Source organism: Ochotona princeps, chromosome 15 (assembly GCF_030435755.1).
Source record: "Ochotona princeps isolate mOchPri1 chromosome 15, mOchPri1.hap1, whole genome shotgun sequence".
NCBI lineage: Eukaryota > Metazoa > Chordata > Mammalia > Lagomorpha > Ochotonidae > Ochotona > Ochotona princeps.
The window spans coordinates 17,738,886-17,756,186 of NC_080846.1; the positions used below are offsets into that span (position 1 = coordinate 17,738,886).

General features: G+C 48.3%; 1 protein-coding gene across 2 annotated transcripts; it reads left to right on the forward strand.

Annotated features, from left to right (window-relative positions):
• Positions 1-1,484: 1,484 nt before the first annotated feature.
• On the forward strand, positions 1,485-16,285 carry ATP23 (ATP23 metallopeptidase and ATP synthase assembly factor homolog). 2 transcript variants are annotated; one of them, XM_058673588.1, is made up of 6 exons: positions 1,485-1,844; positions 4,771-4,816; positions 5,654-5,735; positions 11,304-11,441; positions 12,932-13,015; positions 16,036-16,285. In XM_058673588.1, exons 1-6 carry the CDS (start codon positions 1,670-1,672, stop codon positions 16,237-16,239), a joined length of 729 nt encoding a protein of 242 aa, XP_058529571.1. In that variant the 5' UTR covers positions 1,485-1,669; the 3' UTR covers positions 16,240-16,285. The 2 variants fall into 2 exon arrangements, with proteins under 2 accessions (XP_058529571.1, XP_058529572.1); XM_058673589.1 differs by lacking the exon at positions 1,485-1,844 and adding an exon at positions 7,081-7,131 and having other exon boundaries at positions 11,301-11,441.
• The last annotated feature ends 1,016 nt before the right edge of the window (positions 16,286-17,301 follow it).

The window sequence follows — 17,301 nt, forward strand, 5'->3', positions numbered from 1 at the left end:
TATTTGAGAGCCTGGTGCGATGCCCTAGCAGCTAAAGTCCTCGCCTTGGAAGTGCTGGGATCTCATAAGGGCTCCGGTTCTAATTCCTGCAGCTCCACTTCCCATCCAGCTCCCTGCCCGTGGCCTGGGAAAGCAGTTGAGGACTGCCTTGGGACCCTTTGTTTCCTCTCTACCAAACTGCCAGGTGCTGAATAATTGTGTAGGCTAAGCAGAATAGTTTAGCAGGAAAAGAAAAACACACACAGTATCTGAAAACCGACAGGCTGTGGTGAAAGCAAGGAGCTCTGAAGTATTTAGTACCTTGGGAAATCAGAAAAAAACCAGGCTTTGTGCTTAGCCAGTGATGCGGCAACCTGTAGTGCTGACCATATGGGTGCTGGTTTGAGACCTGGTTGCTCCACTTTCGATCTAGCTTCCTTCTTATGGCCTGGGAAAAGCAGTGGAAATGGGCCCCTGCGTCCCACATAGGAGAAGAGATCCTGGGTTTATTTTGCCTCCCAGTCTCGGCCATTGGGACCAGTGGGGAGTGAGCCAGAAGATGGAAAAATTTTGTCTTTCCTTTCTCTCTGAAACTCCATCTTTACATGAATGAATGAATGAATGAATGATTAAATTTGATTACGTTTTCTGGGAATGTCTGTGGAGTGGGTGGATTTGACCTGGACCTCAAATCTGGAAGCTGAAGAGAGGGGATTAAAGATGGAAACAGGGCCCAGCATGATGGCTCAGTGGTTAAATCCTCGCTGGTTTGTGCCCCAGCTGCTCCACTCCCCACTCAGCTCCCTGATTGTGGCCTGGGAAAGCAGTGGGAGATGTTCCAAAACCTTGGAACCCTGCACCCGCGTGGGGGACACAGAAGAAGCTCCTGACTCCTGGCTTCGGATCAGCTTAGCTCTGGCTGTGGTGGCCATTTGGGGAATGAACCTGTGAATGGAAGATCTTTCTCTTTCCTTCTCTCCGCAAATCTGATCTGTCTTTCTAATCAAAGTATATCTCCTTAAAAAAAAAAAAAGATGGGAAAACAGTATTAAGACTTGTAAAGGTTAATAGGGTGTGGAGGTGGCAAGAGTAGGGTGGGTGAATGGGTCCACGTAAGACAAAAAACAAGGTGGGTTCTATTAGTTCAAGGATTTGATGTGATCACTCTTCACAAACATTTCTGAAAAACTCTCAGTATAGTCTGGGCGGCTTTACATAGATGGGATTAACAGGGGAGGGAGCCAGGCTACAGATCCGGCGGTGAAGGCAAGGAGTGACAACACCAGAGACAGCCACCTTCAGTCGCCCAAGGGGACTGGACGGTCAGTATTGGCCAGGAGGTGTGGAGGACGTGACGAGTGGAGCTGGTGCAATCACAGCAGTCCAGCAGGCAGCCAACGACTTGTGCAGGGAGTGGACACTCCCGCCAAGGGGCGGTAGCCAAGATCTCAACAGCTCGGTGGCCCGCCCAGCGTCCAGCTTCCAGTCCACGCCCTGGCCGCCTCGGTCCCGCCCCTCGCCCCGCCCAGTGATCCTAGACCGGCCCAGCTGACCCTCGTCCCGGGCCCGGCTGCGGGTCGGCGCTGCAGTCCTGCTTGGTTGGGCTGGCGGGAGCGAGGTTAACTCTCCCGCTCTAGGTGGGGCCACAGCAGGCTGGGGTCTGGGAGCCGCGGCGAGGTCTGCGGGCGCCATGGCGGGAGCTGCGGACGAGCGCGGGCCAGGCCCCGAGGCGGGCGAGCAGGTGCAGCAGCAACACGTCGCGGGCCGGATCTACCCTGTGCAGCCGCCGGAGCCTCGGTTCCTGTCCAGCTTCTTCAACAACAATCAGAAGTGCCAGCTCATGCTCCTAAAGACGCTGGAAAAGAGTAGGAGCTGTGACTGGGGCTGGGGGGTCGGCGGGGCGAGGTCTGAGGCCGCGTGGGCGAGTGAGGGCCTGGGCTCCGCTAGGCCAAGGGGGCTCCGAGTTCAGATGCAGCTTCTGCAAGGGCGGGGTTTGGATGCCTCAAAAGGTATAGGGGCCTGGGCGTCAGTTTCCCCATCAGAGGCGGCGCTGAGGCCTCCTTATGCTTGCTGGTGAGTCTTGGGCTGGGAGATTGTCCGTTTCTGTCGCGCTGCTTGGGTTTGCCACATCCTCAGGTTTCTTGCTTAAGTTATGCAGCAACACGGAGTTGGACTTGAGCATGAGGGTCGGGGTGAGGCAGTGGTTTAGGGAACCACCGTCATGAAGGCCACGCCTACTACTGGCAGTGCCGCGACACCACCGGTTTTTTTGTGTGTGTGTGGTGATTTTTTTTTTTTTGCAAACCTAGGCGTGAAGATGTGGGTTTTGCAGCATAGAGATCCCTGCAACCGTGTGCCTATTTCCCCCCCCCCCCCCCCCGGTAGAGTTGGTAGCTTCATCTTGTTCTCCAAGAGGCCCACAATCCTAAGAGTGCAGAACCACAGTGTGGGTTAGACTGGGTCACCCCTGCCCAGTGGCCATGTTCGGTGTGGTCTCGAGACCCAGCGGCATTGCACTGGAGATTTCTTGGCGGCTTTGGCTGAGACCTTCCAAGTTTACCCCACACTCGCCCTAAGATGCAGTTACTGTTTCACAGCTGGCCAGGGATCTCTCCAAGAGGCCACCTCCAAGCAATTTTCCAACTTTCTGGGGGATCCCCTTGTATGGGGGGACTGAACAGAGGCCCGAGGAAGTAGAGGGTGGGGTGTTGTACAGCTGAATGGAAGGAACGGCTTGGCTGCCAGCTGTGCTGTGGCGTGGCCTCCTCTTCCCTCACCTCTGCACCTAAACCTCTCTGATCCCAGGGTGCACACACAGGGGTGCTGGGAAACCACAAGACCTCTTTCAGAGCTGTGAGTTACAAATGTTGGCACTGTGCAGTGCCAGCATCCTGCGACTCTGTAGAGGGTTCTGTAGCTCAAGAGCCAGGCTGTGGGGGTCAAGTTGAGACAGGAGGTGAGGAAGGTGCGGTGCTCAACATGAGCCCCCAGGAGAAGCTGTGGGACCCCCGCCTTCCAGAGGGCGGGTTGCAGGAGAGGCCTGGCTACCTGTGTCAGAGCATCAACCTGCAGCTTGGAAGCTCTGTCCCAGGGGGTGATGGGAGAAACTGGGCCTCATGGCAGGATTTTATAGGTATATAATTAAATACATATTCACCTATTTATATAAATAAATAAATAAATAAATAAATAATGGAAAGGGGGAGGGACTGAGAGGGAGGGGGGAAGCGGGGAGAGAGAGAGAGAGAGAGAGAGCGAGAGACCAACCTTCTACCTGCTGGTTCACTCCCCAGATGGGTTGCAGCCGTTAGGTGTGAGCCAGTCTGAAGCCAGGAGCCAGGCATTCTATTCAAGACTCCCATATGGATGATTAAATTTAAAATTTATTAGTATTATTATTTTTAATAATCTTACTTAGTTGATTAGGGTGCAAAGGGTCAAGGGCTACAGGTAAGTGGGTAATACCATTGTTTCCACACTAATATCATTACTTTCCCCCCCGTATCTGGGGTCAGAGGAGAAAACAAAGGGACAAGCCCCGCCCAGTCTCCCACCCAGTCTCCCACCCATCCCAGGTCCCCCATGTGAGGCAGACTCTGAGGGTCCTGCTCAAGCAGTTTTGATAGTTCAACAGTTCTGAGAAAGGGAGGAAGGAGAGAGAGAGAGAGAGAGAGAGAGAGAGAGAGAGAGAGAGAGAAAGAGATCTTCCATCTGCTGGTTCACTCCCCAGATGGGTTGCAGCTGTTAGGGGTGAGCCAGTCTGAAGCCAGGAGCCAGGCATTCTATCCAAGACTCCCATATGGATGGCTAAATAATTTTTTTTTAAATATTTATTTGTTTTTATTGTAAAGTCAGATATACAAAGAGGAGGAGAGACAGAGAGGAAGATCTTCCTTCAGATGATTCACTCCCCAAGTGACTGCAACGGCCGGTGCTGTGCCGATCCGAAGCTGGGAGCCAGGAACCTCTTCCAGGTCTCCCATGTGGGTGCAGAGTTCCAAGGCATTGGGGTGTCCTCAAGTGCTTTCCCAGGCCACAAGCAGGAAGCTGGATGGGAAGTGGAGCAGCTGGGACTAGAAACAGTGCCCATATGGGATCCTGGTGCATTCAAGGGTAGGACTTTAGCTGCTAGGCCACCGCACTGGGCCCAAGAATTTTTTTATAAGGCAGAGTTAGAGGGACACACACCCCCTATGCACAGATCTTTTGTTCACTGACTCACTCCCCAAATGACTGCGGTGGCCAAGGCTGGGCTGGGCTGAAGCCAGAAGCCTAGAACTTCATTTTGGGCTCTACATGGGTGGCAGGGACCCAGGACCTTCCACTGCTTTCCCAGGCTCATTAGCAGGGAGCTGAATTGGAAGTGGACCAGCACTCCATGTGGGATGCAGGCTGTGGCCTAACGAGCTGTGCCACAATGCAGGACCCTGAGAGATTGAACTTGCATCTGCCGGTTCTCTCAAACACGGATGACAGTTGGGGCTGAACCAGGAGTCCATACTCGATCCAGGTCTCCCACATGTGTGGAGGGACCCAAGCACTTGAGCCATCACCTCCTGCTTCCCAGGGGGTGCATTAACCCCAAACTGGTTGTGGAAGAAAGAAAGCTGGGACTCAGACTCGGGCGGATCCCTATGGAGTGTTTGTGTATGAAACAGCATCTTAACCATGGGGCCAAACTGCTGCCTCATTTGCACCAAGTTTCAGATAGTATTTCAGTGGTTCATTACAATTTTTGATGCCATATGGATAAATTAATAACGTACCTAATGGAACCTTCTCTCTCTTTAGATCCTTATGTCAAACTGCTGCTTGATGCTATGAAGCACTCAGGTTGGTAAGTAAATCTCTTTGAAATGCTGCTATATCTTCTGTTTGTTGAAAGCAAGCAGGCATTGCTCCAAAGCAGACTAGTGAAGATTTCTCTGTTCAGGCTATGGAGCTTTTGCCCTGGTATGGATGGTTGTGAGCGGCTGCCCTACACCCACAGGCTTGATTCTCTTTGGCCATCTTCTGCCCTATCTTGGTTTCTGACTTTGCCATTCTCCTTGGGTCTTGAGTAAAGACAAAACTCAGGGTGTTCCTTGTAAGTAACTGTCAAGAACCATTCTAGGACTTATCCTTAACAGGGAAGAAATCTCAGATGGTACCTGGACGTCTTTCAGAAAGAGAGAGAGAGGGAGAGAGAGAGAACCTGTTTCCCATTGCTTTACTTTCCAAATGCCTGCATCACCCAAGGGGAAGGTTAGGCTTAAGCCACTCCCTCCAGGCAGCAGCAGGGCAGGGACCAGGGGCAATCACTCACCGGTTAGTAAGAAGCCGGAATCCAGAGCAGAGTCAGCACTTGACTCTGATGTGTGCTGTGGGCCTCCCGGTGCCGAGCACCCACTGGAGGTCTGCTTCTTAACATCCTGGCTCAAGTGAGTGAGCTCCGTCCTGTTCCCCACACGGTTTGCAGCAGTTGCCTGGATGCTTGGTGGAATCATAGGAGCTTTGAACTAGAATAGTTAGCAGAGACACTGTCCATATTCTACAGATGAGAACAGTAAGTTCTGAAGGTGTTGTCTGGTTTTCCCAGGGTTCTGTAAGTATTAGCGGTGGATGGTTCCTGACTTCTGCTCTGTTTCACTCTTATGGTTCTGGGTGCTCTCTGTAATCTGTTCTTGCCTTTTAGTGCTGTTAACAAAGACAGACACTTTTCTTGTGAAGATTGTCAAGGAAACGTCAGTGGAGGCTTTGATGCATCAACGTCTCAGGTAGGTGTTTCCAGAAGTTACTGTCTTCTCTTTAATCTCTCCTGATGTTGTTCACCTGCCACGTGCTGGTCATTCTATCTGGTAGACTTCATGTTGGATTCACAAAAGGAAGGATCACAACTCTTACTCCTAAGGTGTTCATGCTCTGGCAGGGGAGAGAAATCAGAAACACGATTATGGAACTAGAACCTGGTGTTGATGCCACAGTGGGACAGTGATGTGATTGATGGGAGGATGCCAGCAGGTTTAGTTGAGGCTTTAAAGCCCCTTTGAGGGCAGGAAAGACAAAGACCGGTGCCCACACAGGGGTGGTGGGAACAGAAGTGGTGTGTGTGTGGGAAATCACAAGCTGTGTTTGGGCAATGACAGGGGTCCAGTTTAGCTGGAGGGCAGAAGTGCATAGGAGATGTAAGAGTCAGCTTTTGGTCCCAGTAACAGAACACCTGAGAGAAGCCACCGAGGAAGAGGTTGGCTTTTCCTCATGGTTTTGGGGATCCAAGATTGGGGCGGGCTCCACTTGTTCAGCCATCTGCCGAGGCTGGAGTGTGGCAGTGGAGAGGCGTGTTTGGGGAAACAGCCACGTGATGATTCAGGAAGCAGAGAGAGTGGCTGGGCCTCTATCATTGGTCCTCCTGTGACAGCTGCTCCCGAGGGTACGTTCCCCACGCCAGAGAGAGCCCACCTCCCAGACACCAGTGCGGGATTAAGTTTCTAACCTCTTAGTCATTGGCTTGAAACACTGAAATGCTTGCATGTGTTCAGGTGCTAAGTCTTGTTTGAGTTGCGTCAGGGAAAGGAAAATAGTCAAGAGAGGCAAGCAATGAAGTGGGAGGGTTTGCATGCTAAGCAAAGGGTTTCACCTTTACATGAGTAGTGATACTGTCTTTGAAATTTTTGATTAGGAGAGTGAGTTTCTTCTTTTGTAAAACACTCTTACTTATAAAATGATTATGAGAAATGAAATGAAATCTGTCTTACACATTTGTTAATTGTGTTGCCTGGCTTGTAGTAAGCATCTGGTGAATTTTCTTATTGAAGTCGTTGGAAGAGTTTGTTAGAGCCCTGGAAGTGATAGATGGGTTATGTCAAGTGATGAGGTGAGAGGCAGGTGCCCCACGTAACTGTTTCCAACTGGAATCCATGTCCCGATTAACTGCACTCCATTGTTTTCCTGATGGAGATTTTTACATGTGTTTTGATTCTTCGCAATTGTTTTACAGTAGTAATGGGAAAAGGCGACATAGCACAGAAGTCTCTGTTTTGGAATCTGACAGACTTGAGTTCAAATCCTAGCTCCCTGCTTATGAGCAGTAGGGCTCAGGCTGGTTATTTTTCATTTCCTTAGGCTCCTTGTTTGTAAATTGATAATCACTCTTTGTTGGGCTCAAAAGGGCCTTAGGGGGCCCGGCGGCGTGGCCTAGTGGCTAAAGTCCTCGCCTTGAACGCCCCGGGATCCCATATGGGCACCAGTTCTAATCCCGGCAGCTCCACTTCCCATCCAGCTCCCTGCTTGTGGCCTGGGAAAGCAGTTGAGGACGGCCCAATGCATTGGGCCCCTGCACCCGTGTGGGAGACCCGGAAGAGGAGGTTCCTGGTTCCCGGCATCGGATCGGCGCGCACCGGCCTGTTGCGGCTCACTTGGGGAGTGAATCATCGGACGGAAGATCTTCCTCTCTGTCTCTCCTCCTCTCTGTATATCCAGCTTTCCAATAATAATAAATCTTTAAAAAAAAAAAAAAGGGCCTTAGGTAAGCTCACCTCTTCTCTATTCCCCTGGGGAAAAGGGAGTTGATATTTTGAACTTACATCTGAATTCTCAGCCATGTTGAATGTAATTGGGCATGCTCTCCTTTGATTTTTTTTTCTAATTAAAATTTTTCATTATGGCATTTGTGAATCATCCAGAGGAGGATAAATATGCATGCACTCACATAATACTCAACACCTGTGTCATTGCCACGCAGCTCCAGGGAACGGGAAACTACCAGATCTCCCTTCCCCTGGGCCCGTCCTCTCTTCCTTCCCCTGGCCCTTGTGACCATCACGCCTTGGTGTTTTGAAGTGGTTTTACCACCTCTATGTGTGGTCCAGAGAGGTGTTATTTAGTTGCCTGCTTTTGATCTGTAGATATGGGGTGCTTTGAGTTTTGTGTAATGCTTGGTGCCTCTGTGAAACAGTGGTGTAACAGATAATGTAATTTCTGCAGCTTACGTTTTTGATCAGCCTGCTTTGTGAGGTCTTTTTGCGTTGCGTGTACCTCCCTGGTTGGTTGAGTTTCACTGTTGTTTACTACTTCACTGTGGTTTTTTTTTTTTAAAGATTTATTTATTTTTATCACAAAGTCAGATATACAGAGAGGAGAGACAGAGAGGAAGATCTTCCGTCCAGTGATTCACTCCCCAAGTGAGCGCAGTGGCCGGTGCTGTGCTGATCTGAAGCCAGGAACCTGGAACCTCTTCCGGGCCTCCCATACGGGTGCAGGGTCCCAGTGCTTTGGACCATCCTCAACTCTTTCCCAGGCCACAAGCAGGGAGCTGGATGGGAAGTAGAGCTGCTGGGATTAGAACTGGCGCCCATATGGGAACTCGGTGTGTTCAAGGCGAGGACTTTAGCCACTAGGCCACTGTGCCGGGCCCCACTGTGTGTTTTGACTACAGTTTTGCTAATGCTGATTGCTTCCAACACTGTTTATTATGAACTGTGCTGCTATGAGTATTCTTAACCTTTTCTCCTAGTACACACGTGTTGAAGTTTTCTAAGGTATATAGTAATGAGCAGTTACTGGTCATAAAGTAGGCACATGCTTGGTTTAGCTGGTGTTGCCAACACTGTCTTCATTCGGTTTCCAGTTCACAACAATCTTCTGGTTGCTCCTTTGTTGGATGGTCTTGTCCTGCCTACCCTTCTACTTTGATGTCCCATAATCATTAGTGTTAGATCCCCTACATTCTACCAAAGGGTCTTATTAATTTTTCTAAAGCAGAGCTCTCTTTTGAACTCCACACCTATATATTTAAGTACCCATTAACAGCTTTACTTGAATGTCTTCAAGTCACCTAACATCTGACTTGTCCAAGTCCGAAAGAATGGGTTTGTGTGTGCCCTCTCCCCTTCCAAGGGTCTTGTAGTTTTATTCATCTCAGTAGATAATACTACCTCTCCTGCTGTGACCCAAGCCAGAAATTTGCAGATCATCTTTTTTTTTTTTTTTAAAGATTTGATTTTCATTGCAAAGTCAGATATACAGAGAGGAGGAGAGACAAAGAGGAAGATCTTCTGTCCTTTGATTCACTCCCCAAGTACCTGCAATGGCCGGAGCTTAGCTGATCTAAAGCTAGGAGCCCAGAGCCTTTCCTGGGTCTCCAACACGGGTGCAGGATCCCAAGGCCTTGGGCCGTCCTTGATTGCCTTCCCAGGCCACAAGCAGGGAGCTAGATGGGAAACAGGGCCACCAGGATTAGAACCGGTGCCCATATGGGATCCTGGCACCTATCAGGAGAGAACTTTAACCTCCAGGCTATTGCACCAAGCCCACAGATCATTTTTGCTATCTTTGGTTCCTTCCCAAATTCTATTATCAATTTTTTGCTCAAGTATCCTTAAATCCCGTTTATAACTCCTAGCTTTCTGGCTCAAGTGCCATTGTCTCTTGCCTAGAATACTTCATTAACCTTCAACTTGCTTTTTTGGCATCTGGTCGTATTTGTTCTTCTGCCTGTTCTTACAACTCAAGGTAAAAGAATAAAAATAAGTAGATTTCGGGCCAGGCGGCGTGGCCTAGCGGCTAAAGTCCTCGCCTTGAAAGCCCCGGGATCCCATATGGGCACCAGTTCTAATCCCGGCAGCTCCACTTCCCATCCAGCTCCCTGCTTGTGGCCTGGGAAAGCAGTCGAGGACGGCCCAGTGCGTTGGGACCCTGCACCCGCGTGGGAGACCTGGAGGAGGTTCCTGGTTCCCTGGCATCGGATCGGCGCGCACTGGCCGGTTGCAGCTCACTTGGGGAGTGAATCATCGGATGGAAGATCTTCCTCTCTGTCTCTCCCCTCTGTGTATATCTGGCTGTAATAAAATGAATAAATCTTAAAAAAAAAAAAAAGCAGATTTCCCTTTTGGTGGCTTCTGGTTGCTCTCAGGATAGGATGAACCTTTAGTGATTTGGTTCTTAAGGAGCCCATCAGTTTATTTCCTCCTCACCACCCTAACTCTGGGCTCTAGCTCAACATTATTCCCCTTCTGCACTTCCCTTTATATGTTCGTCTCTGCACAATGCTCTTTCCTCCTCTACCTAACCGCGACTTCTGTTGATCCATTCTATCTCAGTCTGAACATTCCTTACACAGATGCTGTGTGTTGGTCTCTCTTTCTGCCCTCTTTCTGCTTCTCAACTAGCCAAATTTTAAAGAAAAAGTACAAAAAGACAAGAGTGGATGTTTGTCAGTGATGAAGACACCTGCATCCTATACCACAGTGTTTGGGTTGCTGCGGCTCCTGGCTCCACTTTCCTGCCAGTGCAGACCCTGGCAGGCAGCAGGTGTCGGCCCGAGCATTTGGGTTCTTGCCACTTGAGTTCTCAACCCCTGGCTTCTGCCTGCCCCTGGCTGTTGTGGGCCTGTGGGCAGTGGACCGGAGGATGGAGCTGTCTGTCTCTGCTTGTCCAAAAAAACAAAGCAAAGCAAAGTTCTACTCCCTTGTCAGAGAAGCCAAGCTCAAGTTTTCTCACTGTTTATACTCCCAGCTGTCATGAAATACATTTAAACATTTCGGTAAATATCTGATTAGTTGCTATTTCCATTATTAGTTGATGGTACGTGTGTTAGGTGTTCGTTTCAGTGACTAGCTGAGCAGATGAATGCTGAGTGGATGGTGTGTGACATTGCTGGTCTAAGTGCAGCCAGCACACAGTAAATGCACAGTACGGGGCAGCTCTTAGCACCGGGTCCCTCTTGACCGTCTCGTTCATATAGGGGCCTGCTCGGTGTGCTGTGGGCCTTTGTACTTCTTTCTGAGGACTTTTTCCTGGCATTTTCCCCTATTCTAGTAGAAGGAGGCCAGTGGTGGTCATTTATTGTTCATCCATTGCCCTTCTGAAGCTTTACAATTACATATATTCTCATTTAATTCTCACAGTTCCATGAGGTAGGTGCTATGATCATGTACCTTTTTGTGGTTTGGACCCAGAGGCATGGAGAGGTTGGGAGTCTGGCCCAAGCCCACCCAGCTGGTAAGGACTGCAGCTGCCACTTTGCTCTTGCTTTCCTGCGAAGATCATGCTCTTTGCTGCAAGGCTTCTACAGTCCAAGGCAGACCCTACTGGTCTGCCCAGTGAAGACAGCGCATGGCTAGCTGCCCTTCATCTGGGTGGTCCAGGCAGAGCAGGAGGAAGAGGAGGCAGCAGTCAGTCATCTGGGAAGTATGTGCGGTGAGGGCTGGGACTGGCCTGGCCTGGCAGGCATGGGGTAGATGAAGAGGGGCTGGAGCACAAGGGATCCTGCGGGGGCAGCGTGTGGTGGTGAGGGCGAGAAGGCAGGCTGAGCGATCACGGAGTGTCTGTATCTTGGTGCCCCACAGATTGTGTTGTGCCAGAACAATATCCGCAGCGAGGCCCACATGAGCAGGGTGGTCACCCATGAGCTCATTCATGCGTTCGATCACTGTCGCGCTCACGTCCACTGGTTCACCAACGTCAGGCACTTGGCCTGTTCAGAGGTGAGTTTCATTGTAGCTTTTTTTTTTTCCTGGACTACTCTGCGTTTGAGCATCTTATTCAAGTGTGATTTACTGAAACTTGTTCACCATCTTACCATCAGAGTGCCACTTCAGTCTTGAAATTCTGCTTCTGATTATGGGATGTGATTTCAGAAATGCAATGAAAGACATTTCCATGCTTAGAACTGCCTGAACTATAACCTTTAATACCTAGTAACTGTGATGACTGACTGAATTATAATAAAGTATTATCTGTTCTTAGCAAGTTCATTGTATAGTATACAGATGATTGACATGTGTCAAACATATGGATTCCTGCTTCAACTTTACAGCCTCACACTGTGACCAATATTGTTAGGATACTCATCTCATGTATGTGAGTCAGGTGGGGCAGTTGTTAAGGTTTCCACGTGGCAGAGGCAGGCTGCCTTCTGTAGGCAAAACTGCCCACCTACGGTAGCGTGAAGCATGGAGTCTCAAAGACACAGCATTACAAGATACTAGGAAGTTGGGGGCTCGCTCTTGGAATTGTGGTAGGCACGCTCCTGGAGAGACATGCCGATTGCGTGGTTGTTTCATTCTCTGAAATGCGCACTGAATCAGAAAATGGAAAGCTCAAACTTCAGCTTTATAGCTCGGATTATTTTTCCCGGCTCTTGAAATTAATAAGTAGACCTATGCATCTAATTATAATCCACATCATTTGGAGAATAGACTAAAACCTGAGCTTTTTAAAAAAAAAACAAAAACAACCAAACTAGGTCTCCTAGGTATTATGAGACTGAATGCCTGCTGGCTAATGCAAGTGTGTTAAATACCTCGAGTCACTCAGAGGCTGTGCTTCTGTGGAAACAACAAGAAAAGGAATCATTCATTCCCTTTGCAATGAATTAGCCAAAATCTGGCCAGGCTGGCTGTGGAATCCGAGTAGGGGGGTCCTGAAACTTTTTTCACCTCTTAAAATAGAAGAAATGCGAAGGTGTGGTAGAACTGTAGTGTGTTGTGTTTACAGCATCAGCGGTTTGGAAAGTTCTGCAGTTTGTGCTTTGTATCTCTCTCAATCTCTCTCTCTTTTTTTTTTTTTTAATTTTCAACAGGGCACACAGGACCCTGGAGGAAGGTTGGGAGCTTGTGCAGGGGTGAGGGGACGTCCGGGGACGTCCCAGGGATTTGTGTCTTGCTCCTTAGACACTGGCATGTTGAGTTTGAGGCTCACATCACAGCTCAGTTTGCAGATCTTTGGATGAAAGCCCTCTAGGTGACCAAGTGCCCCTCCCCAGCCCCATCCCTGTTCACTGCCTTTCAGGGGAGTTTGGCAGCATCCAGTGGCACTCATGGGTTTCTACTCTTGTTAGCAATGGAATTAAAAACATTTTTTAATGTCCTAGGAATATTCTGCTCTCAGAAAACATGCTAATTTTGTATTCTTTTCCAATTCTGTAAAGATTCAGTGTGTGCGCATCTATTTTCTTTTCCTGTCTTTGTGCTAGATCCGAGCTGCTAACCTGAGTGGAGACTGTTCACTCATCAATGAACTGTTCAGGTTACATTTTGGATTCAAGCGACACCATCAGGTAAACACCACCATGCAGTCGCCTACCCTCAACAGTGCTGTGAGTGGAAATGGTGGGAAAATAAATGAAGCATGGGTAGTACTTGAAATTTGGATGAAATACCTGGAGGAGAAGAATAAGGCTGTATCATTTACATCAAGGATGTGGAATTTGGTTCTACTCTCTGGTTATGGGTGAGCTGATTGGAAGATTCTAACAAGAAAAGAGCTATGAGCTTGCTCCTGGGATATGCAGGGGCATACTTGAGCCTTCCGGGACTTGGCGTGGTGACAGTCCCATAGGATGGTGGACACGAGGAACATGGTGACAGAGACCTCACCTTTGGATGGTTTGTGCATTTGTGCATATTTGGAGACGGTGTGATGCCAAGGGAAGTTCTGGATTGGCACAGACTTGATTGTGAGTTGCAGAACTGAGAGAGGCGTTGTAAACAAAACAGCAAGGACATCTCAAGGCAAAATTATCCTGCCAGAAGGCATATTTTTTTATCATTCTTATGTGCAGGGGCCCAAGGACATAGGACATCTTCTACTGACTTCCCAGGTACATTAGTAGGGATCTGGATTGGAAGTGGAGCAGTTGGGTTTTGAACTAGTGTCCATCTTGGATGCTAACATCACAGGCAGAGGTTTAACCTGATATACCACTACATTGGCACCATAGAAAGCCTTCAAGACTGACAACAGATGAACATAGAGGCAGAAGGTGTAGAATTCATGGATTGGGAATGAGTGCTGGCACTTCTGCCCCCAGCGCCCCATCAGGTCCACAGAAAGGCTGGTTAGAATGTTTGCGTGGGCGGAGCTTACTGGACTGAATTGTGAAGCAGATCGCCATCAGGACAGCAGCGTCCGCCAGAGGCATACAGGAGCGGCTTGCAAAGGAGCCAAGCCCATGGTTCTGTGCAAGAGAGAGCAGCTTGGTTCTGGGGTGCAACGACCCCCGAAGGGAATTGTGAGCTTGGGGAATGGGAACTGGAAGACGAGCTGGCTGCTCTAACCGTATCAAGCTCATGTAAGGGACATGCTGCTGACTTGTGTCACCTGTCTCCTGACTTCCAAGCCCCGCCTTCCTGGGTCCGTTCAGCGTGCTCCGGCTCTTAGTGGAGGGTGGAAGTAGGCAGCCAGTCACCACATCCCCGGGCAAGGGGAAAATGTGGCTAAAGCTTGTGCTCCAAGGCTGTCAGCTGGGAGAGATTTTCTGTCTTCTGCTTTACTCCCTAAGTTGCCTCAGCAGCTGTGACCAGGCCAGGCTGATTCCAGGAGGCCAGAAATCCCTGGGATGTTCCACATGGGTGGCAGAGGCTGCAGCACTTGAGTTTCCCACTGCCTCCCAGGATCTACTAGCAGAAGCTGGATTGGAAGTGGGGGTGCCGGGACTCTGACTGGCACTCTAATAAGCAGTGCAGGCCTCCTAAGTGCCAGTGAAACCCACTGTGCTGCGATGCCTGCCCCCAGCCTGTGGTCTTTGAAAGCAAAGTCTCTCAACCTTTTTTTTAATTATTATTTTTTTTAAATTGGAAAGTCATATTTACAGAGAGGAGAGACAGAGAGAAAGATCTTCCATCCGTTAGCTCATTCCCCATGTAGCTGCAATGGCCGGAGCTAAGCTGATATGAATCCAGGAGCTAGGAACCTCCTCCAGGTCTCCCCTATGAGTGCAGGGTCCCAGGATTTTGGGCCATCCTCTTCTGCTTTCCCAGGTCACAGGCAGGGAGCTGGATGGGAAGTGGGGCAGCCAGGACATGAACCAGCGCCCATATGGGTTGCTGGCACTACAGACAGAGGATTAATTTGCTATATTACCATGCCAGCCACTTATTTTTCTTAAGGTGCTGACCATGATGGATTTAAAAGATGACTCTGTGTTAGTATGGAAGGTCTGTAAAATTTGTGCTCGGGTTCTCAAAATGCACATCTCCATTAACTGTTTTGAATTCTGTTTGAGAGCAGAGAGCCTTGGAGAATGAAGTCCTTGTTTCTGCACAGCAGGTGTCGTGGGTGGGAGGTTGCTTAGAACATCCACATTTCGAGTCAGGTCCCAGCTCCATCCCTGACTACAGGTCGCTGAAATGCTAATGGGGACCCGGGGAGGCAGCAGAGGATGGTTCAAATTCTTGGGTTCCTGTCACCTGCGTGAGAAATCTGGATTGAATTCCAGACTCCTGAATTTGTCTTGGTCCAGCTCTAGTTGTATCTGGGGAATGAACTAGTAGATGCGAGCTTGCTGGCTCAGTCATTCATCTCTCTCCTCTCACTTGCTGTCTCAGGAAAACAGGCAAAGTATATTTTAATGTTAATTAGATTTGGTGAAAGAGACCATCCAGATCTTGCTTATGGATTTCTTAATGAATTTGTGACCTCTGGGGGGGTCTTAGTGATACTGCCTAGAACTCTAGGGAGTGACATTTGCTTATGTTTTCGGAAAAGATTAAAAAAAAATGGAAAATGTCTTATGTATGAGTCGGTCCTTTCAGCTTGAGCTAACCATTCTCCATAACACACATTAAAAAAATTTTTGTTTTCTTTGAGATGATAAATTAATAAAATGAGAGGAACCGAATTGAATTGTGGTCCAGGCACTGTACTTGTGCTGTCTTATCCTGACTTGGAGTTTTCTTTCTTTCTTTTTTTTTTTTTTTAAAGATTTATTCATTTTTTATTACAGCCAGATATACAGAGAGGAGGAGAGACAGAGAGGAAGATCTTCCATCCGATGATTCACTCCCCAAGTGAGCCGCAACGGGCCGATGCGCGCTGATCCGAAGCCGGGAACCAGGAACCTCTTCCGGGTCTCCCACGTGGGTGCAGGGTCCCAATGCATTGGGCCGTCCTCGACTGCTTTCCCAGGCCACAAGCAGGGAGCTGGATGGGAAGTAGAGCTGCCGGGATTAGAACTGGTGCCCATATGGGATCCCGGGGCTTTCAAGGCGAGGACTTTAGCCGCTAGGCCACGCCGCCGGGCCCCTGACTTGGAGTTTTCATATAAAACTAAGGTCATGTGGTTTCCTTTGTTCTTAGACTTGCGTGCGGGACAGAGCCATTCTGTCTATCCTGGCTGTTAGGAATGTCAGCAAAGAAGTCGCACAGAAAGCCGTCGCGGAAGTGTTTGAATCTTGCTTCAATGACCTTGAACCTTTTGGAAGGATCCCACACAACAAGACCTACGCAAGATACGCTCATCGAGACTTTGAGAACCGTGATCGTTATTATTCAAATATATGAAGATGAGGATGTTTGTTTGATATTAGGTAAAAAACTCTAGTGACCATGAAGAGCCAACCTGGAAAATGTAGGCATCAGTCACATTCGGATAAGAGGCACAAGATGCTGATGTTGGCATCTTAACTGTGGCAAAACAAACAAAAAAACAAACCCAACAAAAATAACAACAACAAAAAACAAAACAAAACTGCCTTAATTTCCAAGGCGAAAGTGATTTCTTTATAGTTAACCATTTGGTTACTATAAATAAATTGCTCTTTTGTACCTTCTGTAGTCTATAGCATGTTTTGAAAAGTTTTTTTGATTGTGATTTATTTTTATTACGTGTGATCATTTTAAAATTTTGGTGATGAAACCTGTACTCTTGTATGATAGCAATAGGGAGCCACTGTGAAGAATGTGTCGGTGGGGCAGTGTAGTGCAGTGCGCTAGGCTGCTGCCTGCAACTCTGGCATCTCATTTGGGTGCCGGTTTGAATCCTGGCGCTTTTGCCTCTGCTCCAGCTCCAGCTCCTTGCTAACGCACCTGGGAAAGCAGCGGGAGATGGCCCAAGGGCTTGGCTCCCTGCACCCATGTGGGAGACCTAGAAGAGAGACCCATTTGTATTTTCTATTCATGACATTTGCTTATTTTTCTATGGAGTTTTAATATAAATTAAAAAAAAATTATAGTCATCATTTCAGTTTGAATAACGTCAAGTCCTTCATGGACCATTATTGAAAATAATGCAACAAAATCAAAAATTGCAACTATGTGAAATTTCTCTCATTCCTATTTGCTTTGGTGTGTGTATGACTTTTTTTTTATTAACATCTTTGATATTTCTGAGATTTATTTTGGTGCAGGAATAATATAGAATCTTAATTTTTTTTCAGATGTTTGGTATGTTTTTTCCAACCATTTACACAATATTGTATGATTTCCTCATGAAATCTTTTTTTTTTTTTTTTAAATTAGTCATGTCTCCTCTTCCTGGAACTGGGTGTGAGGAACCCTTTGTTGAGTTGAACCTTATCTGTTTCTCTTGCTCTTCCACACCGCCCCATCCCATTCGAGGCCTTC